Source organism: Physeter macrocephalus, chromosome 1, assembly GCF_002837175.3.
Source record: "Physeter macrocephalus isolate SW-GA chromosome 1, ASM283717v5, whole genome shotgun sequence".
NCBI classification, from domain to species: domain Eukaryota; kingdom Metazoa; phylum Chordata; class Mammalia; order Artiodactyla; family Physeteridae; genus Physeter; species Physeter macrocephalus.
The window spans coordinates 89,106,953-89,113,582 of record NC_041214.2 but is presented as its reverse complement, the minus strand read 5'-3'; the positions used below and the strand labels follow the sequence as shown (position 1 = coordinate 89,113,582).

Here is a 6,630-nt window from a genome sequence, read left to right as displayed (position 1 = left end):
GACACAGACATAGAGAATGGACGTGAGGACACGGGGAGGGGGAAGGGTAATCTGGGACAAAGTGAGAGAGCAGCACTGACATATATACACTACCAACTGTAAAATAGATAGCTAGTGGGAAGCAGCTGCATGGCACAGGGAGGTCAGCTTGGTGCTTTGCGACCACCTAGAGGGGTGGGATAAGGAGGGTGGGAGGGAGATGCAAGAGGAAGGGGATATGCGGATATATGTATGCATATAGCTGATTAACTTTGTTATACAGCAGAAACTAACAACACTGTAAAGCAATTATACTCCAATAAAGATGTTAAAAAAAAAAAGGTGACAATACCAAATGCTGGTGAGGATGTGGAGAAACTGTTATTCCTCATACATTGCTGGTTGGAATATAAAATGGTATAGCCATTCTGGAAAAGAGTTTGGCAGTTTCTTACAACACTAAACTTGCAACTACCATATTACACAGTGATTGCACTCCTAGGCACTTATTCTAGAAAAATGAAGATTTATGTTCACACAAAATCCTGTACACAAAAGTTTATATCAGCTTTATTCATAATAGCCAAAAACTAGAAACAACCCAGATGTCAACATGTGAATGGTTAAACAAACTGTGGTACATCCATATCATGGAATATTATTCAGCCATAAAAATGAACAAAGTTTTGATATACACAACAACTGGGTGAATCCTCAGAAAATTATGCTGAGTGAAAAAAGCCAATCCCAAAGGGTATATACCGTTATGAGTCCATTTATATAACATCCTTGAAATGACAAAATTACAGAAATGGAGAACAGATTAGTAGCTTCCAGGGGTGGGAGGGAAGTAGGTATGGTTACAAAAGGGCAATAGGAGGGATCCCTGTGGTGATCCAAATATTTTGTATCTGACTGTATCAATGTCAATATCCTGGGTGTGATATGGTACTACAATTTTGCAAGATGTTACCAATCAAGGAAACTGCATAAAGTACACATGAGATCTCTATTTTTTTCTACAACTGTATGTGAATCTACAATTACCTCAAAAAGTTTAAAAATATATACATTTGTAAATATATGAGCGCATGTGTGTGTGCATGTTTCCCCCAAAATTGGAGACTGTATTTTTTAAAAAGCTTGCTAGGTAATTATGAGGTGGATCCAGATTAGAGAACCACTATTCAAATGTTGCTTTATGTTTTTGATACTGAATCAATAGTTGCATCTATGTTTATGAGTGCATTCTCTGAAGAAAACAAATAAGAATGCTAGAGTATGCAAAATTTTGCACTATATATTTATGAATTACAAGGTAAACAGAAATGTTTTATGGCTCTGGCCCTCACACTTGTAGATTCTTTTGGTATATGCTTTAAAACAATACTGTGGCTACTTATTATGATATTATCATAAAGAACTGTAGATGGTTTTCTACACATTTTGAAATTGAACTGTTTAGACCACATTTTGAAAATAGGGACACTTTAGGCTCTGGATAGAGAACAAAATCAGGAAAAAACTGTGTCATCAAAGACATTAGGAGGAAATGCATCCTTACTTTTGTCTCTGCTGATCAATCCAGAATTTACAGCTCCTCCTGACAAAGTCACAGCCCATTCCTCGGCCCCAGTCTAACTTCTCAGCCATGCTGTAATTAGCTTTATACCAGCTGTGGAAATAATTCAAACAAAGCACTTTATATTACTGTCATTTAAAAAACAACTCCAGCATACCAATTACAAATCTCAACAATGAGCAGACTAGAACCTCAAAAAGGACTTTGGTGACCATCCCCACAGATGAGCATTTACAAACAAAGTCCTTGCTGCACAGGATTGCTGCACAGGATCACTGCAGCAGGGACTGTGAAATTTTAGTCTTGAGGAAAACATGAGTACTCGAGGGTGCTTTTACATTTGAAAAAAACCAAACCAAACCAAACAGTGTTCCCATTGTAATTTTCAAAGATGATATAGTCACAGAGGAGAAAATGATTAAGGTGTGAGACAATGGGAATAAAAGGCAAAGAAGCAAAGAGAATGAGAGAAAAAGAGAAGGGAGTAAACTGAAGAAGAAAAGTAGAATTACTAGTTGTCTAGCCTTTACCTAATCTGATCCAGTTTGCCCTAGTTTCTTGCTTTCCTGGCCTTGAATTTGTGATCTTCTATCAATATGGCTCCTGCTTGTGACTAAACATTACACCATTATAATAAGACAAATGAATACTATGGCAATACATTAAAAATGTTCCAATTTCAGAGAAAAACCACAGTGATTTATCGATACTTTCCTGGCAAAATTAATCAAAGGCAATGAACCTACTTTTGTTAGTTTTTCTTCTTTATTCTTAACGACAAGATTAGTTTACACGTTATAAAGCTATACAAAATAGCTTCTTTCATGCTTGTATTATATCTTCTCCCCTTAGAATTACCAAAACAGTAATAAAAACACAGGCTCAAAAGTTGAGGGAATGATAAGAATCATCCCCTCCACTCTAGCACTTCCCACAAAATCTAACAACAGCAGAAATATGTAACATAGCATCTTTCAAAACCTTCTCCCCTTTCAAAGAACAGAACACTCAGAGAGAAACTGAAGAAATAAAGCCTGGCACTCCAATACCAAAATGCCTGAAACCTCTGCAGCTACAGTGTAAGTCACCTTAATTAGCTAACTTGGTATCACAGCAGGTCAAGCTGCCCGGATAGTAACAGGTACCCTCAATCTTGCACACTAGCAAGTATTTTAGCAGTGCCTAGGTAAGGAAGTCCTTCTCCCAAAGGATAAAATATAATGTAATTAGATTCCCTTGGGAATTACCATATCTAGTATAGGCTGATGAGTGCAAAGCATAGTATCAACACTGTCATTCAATCATCTGCTAGGCACTCCAGCTACATTTCTTGAAACCTCCTTCACATGTTTTCTTTGCAGTTCTTCCTGTACTATTAGTCAACAGTTATTAAGCACTTCTTACATGCTAGGCACTTTGCTAAGTGTAGCTAAGGCTACATCAGTGAATAAACAGTTTCTGCCCTTGTGAACAATATAATCTAGTGGGGAAGGCAGATACCAAAAAGAAAATTACAAGTGTGATAAGTAGGACAGAGGTTAAGTACAAGGTGATAATAGGAGCACATTGATAGGGAAACCTAAGCTAGTCTGGGGAATTAGGAAAGGTTTTTCTGAGGAAGCAACTTTAAGCTAAACCTAGAAGGGTGAGCACAAGTTAGCTGAGGGAGCAATTAGAAACAAGATTTCTTGGTGGCATCAGTGGGTTGTGAAATCAATTTAGTGGATCTTAATCAACGTTTCTTTCTCTCTCTCTGTCTTTTAAAATCAATAGAATACATCTATAAAAAAATTACATATTAAAATAAAAGATTAAAAAATAAAATCAATAGAAAAAGAGGACTACATTGTAGATAGTAAGGGTAAATATTGTTTCGTGAAACTTTGAATGATTCAGTTTTTGTTGTTATTTTTAATTAATTAATTAATTAATTTTGGGCTGCATTGGGTCTTTGTTGCTATGCGTGGGCTTTCTCTAGTTGTGGTGAGTGGGGGCTACTCTTCATTGTGGTGTGAGGACTTCTCACGGCAGTGGCTTCTCTTGTTGTGGAGCACGGGCTCTAGGCGCACGGGCTTCAGTAGTTGTGGCATGCGGGCTTCAGTAGTTGTGGCGTGCGGGCTCAGTAGCTGTGGCTCACAGGCTCTAGAGCGCTAGTTGTGGCGCACAGGCTTAGTTGCTCTGCGGCATGTGGGATCTTCCCGGACCAGGGATTGAACCCATGTCCCCTGCATTGGCAGGCGGATTCTCAACCACTGTGCCACCAGGGAAGTCCCGAATGATTCAGTTTCATATGTAATAGCTAATACTTAATTGGCCCTTATAATGTGCCAAGTACTCTATTAAGGGGTTTACATATATCAACTCATTCAAGGCTCATAAAACTCTATGAGGTAGATATCACTTTTTATCCCTATTTTACAGAGGAAAGAACTGAAGCAAGGATACAACTAGTAAATGGCAGAGCTGGGATTTGAATCTAGGGTTCTGGCTTCAATGTCTGTGAGCTTTTAAAAAAAATGGAAATATAATTCACATATCATAAAATTTACCCTCATAATGTGTACAATTCAATGTTTTTAGTATATTCACAAGGTTGTGCAACCATTACCACGATCTAATTTCAGAACATTTTCATCACCCCCCAAAAAACTATGTACCCGTTAGCAGTCACTCCTAAGTCCCTGGCAACCACTAGTCTATTGCCTGTCTTTGTAGGTGAGCATATTGTGGACCTTTCATAGAAATGGAGTGTGGTCCTTTGCGTCTGGCTTCTTTCACTTGGCATAATATTTTCAAGGTTCATACATGTCGTAGCATGTATTAGTACTTCATTCCTTTTTTTAAACATTTTAAGAGCAGTTTTAGGTACACAGCAAAACTGAGTGGCCAGTACAGAGTTTCCATACACTCCCTGCCCTGCAACACACATACCCTCCCCCTACTATCAATATACTGCAACAGAGTGCTACATTTGTTACAAACAATAAACCTACATTGACACATCATCATCACCTAAAATCCATAGTTTATATTAGGGTTTACTCTTGGTGTCGTACATTCAATGAGTTTGGACAAATATATAATGACTTGTAGCCACCATTATTCTGTACAGTATCATACAGAATAATTTCATTGCCCTTAAAACCCTCTGTGCTCTGCTTGTTCATCCCTCCTTTCCCTTAACCTCTGGCAACCACTGATCTTTTTACTCTCTCCATAGTTTTGCCTTTTCTAGGATGTCATATAGTTGGAATCATACGGTATGTAGCCTTTTCAGATTAGCTTCTTTCACTTAGCAATATGCATTTAAGGTTCCTTTATGTCCTTTTATGGCTTGACAGCTCATTTCTTTTCAGCTCTGAATAATTTTCCATTGTCTGGATGTACCACAATTTATTTATCCATTCACATATTGATGGACAACTTGGTTGCTTCCACGTTTTGGCAATTATGAATAAAGCTGTTATAAACCTCTGTATAGAGGTTTTTTTGTAGGCATAAGTTTTTAATCCATTTGATTAAATACCAAGGAGTATAATTGCTGGGTTGCTATGGTATGAGTATGTCTGGTTTTGTAAATCAATGCCAAACTATTTTCCAAAGTGGCTGTATCATTTTACATTCCCATCAGCAGCGCAAGAGGCCTCCAATTTTCCCACATCAATATTTGCTGTTGTCTTTTTTTTTTTTTTTTTTTCTTTTTTTGGCCTTGCCTCATGGCTTGTAGGATCTTAGTTCCCTCACCAGGGACTGAACCTGCACTCTCGGCAGTGAAAGGGCAGAATCCTAACCACTGAATTCCCTGCCATTGTCTTTTTTATTATAGCCATCCTAGTGGGTGTGAAGTAGCACTGTGGTTTTCATTTGCATTTCCCCAATGATGCGGAGAATCATTTCATGTGCTTATTAATCATTTGTATATCTTTAGAGAAATATCTGTTGAAATCCTTCACCAATTTTTAAATTGAGTTGTCTTTATATTTCGAGTTGTAAGAGTTCTTTATATATTCTGGGTACTAGATCCTTATCAGATAGATAATTTGCAAATATTTTCTCCTTTTGTGAGTTCTTTCCACTTTCTTGATAGTGTCCTTTGAAGTACAAGTATTTAATTTTGATGAAGTCCAATTTATCTATTTTTTCTTTGGTTGCTTGTGCTTTTGGTGTCATATCTAAGAAATCACTGCCTAATCTAGTATCATGAAGATTTACACCAATATTTCCTTCTAAGAGTTGTATAGTTTTAGCCTTATATTTATGTCTTCAATCCATTTTGAGTTAATTTTTGTATATCATGTGTGGTAGGGGTTCATTCTTTTGTATATGGATATCCAGTTGTCCCAACACCATTTGTTGAGAAAACTATTCTTTCCCCATTAAATGGTTTTGGCACCCTCGTCAACATCTTTACTCTTAATCATTATATATATGTGTGTGTACTTTGGTCGTGATGTATTTCTCAGTGCGTGAGACACCATGCCTAAAAAACTTCTAAACGACATTTTGCAGAATGTGTGAAGGGCTTTGGGCAGTAGAAAGGACCACTTGAGATGCAGGGAGACATTAAAAAAGGCTACTATAGTAATCCAAGGAAAAGATAATGGTGGCCTTGAAAATGTGACCCAAAAAGTAGACAGACTCCTGGGATGCTGAAGAGCTAAAAATTAAGCAAGATTTATGATTGATTAGACGTGAGAGGTAGGGAGGGAGTTGTCAAGGATGATTCCCAGGTTTCTGGATGGAAACATGATAATGTTTTTTACTGGGAGAAGGAATTTAGCTAAACTACACTGAAGTCTTATGGATTTATGAAAATTAATTTCCACATCTACAATTTAAAAATACTGCCAGATACTTAGAAACATCTGGCTCATTTTTCTCTTGCATCAGAAAAAGGAAGAAATGCTTTAAAATTCACCAGTGCCATGGTTTCACTAGTGACTCACACACTCCACAGTGCTTCTATATCCTACTGGTATCTTAAAGAAACTAGCATTATTTACAGAAGGGCTATAAATAGGTTGTTAAACAGAGCAGCAGGACCACTTTTGTTGGCCATTTCTTGTTAG

General features: G+C 37.3%; 1 protein-coding gene across 1 annotated transcript in view; it reads right to left on the bottom strand.

Moving 5' to 3' along the window:
• The window catches only part of LMLN (leishmanolysin like peptidase), a 76,834-nt gene that overhangs the window by 27,202 nt on the left and 43,002 nt on the right, over positions 1-6,630 (bottom strand). Inside the window, exon 12 of the mRNA XM_024124212.3 lies at positions 1,544-1,654. Within this exon, the coding sequence (XP_023979980.1) occupies positions 1,544-1,654 (111 nt within the window). The remainder of the gene's footprint in view (positions 1-1,543; positions 1,655-6,630) is intronic.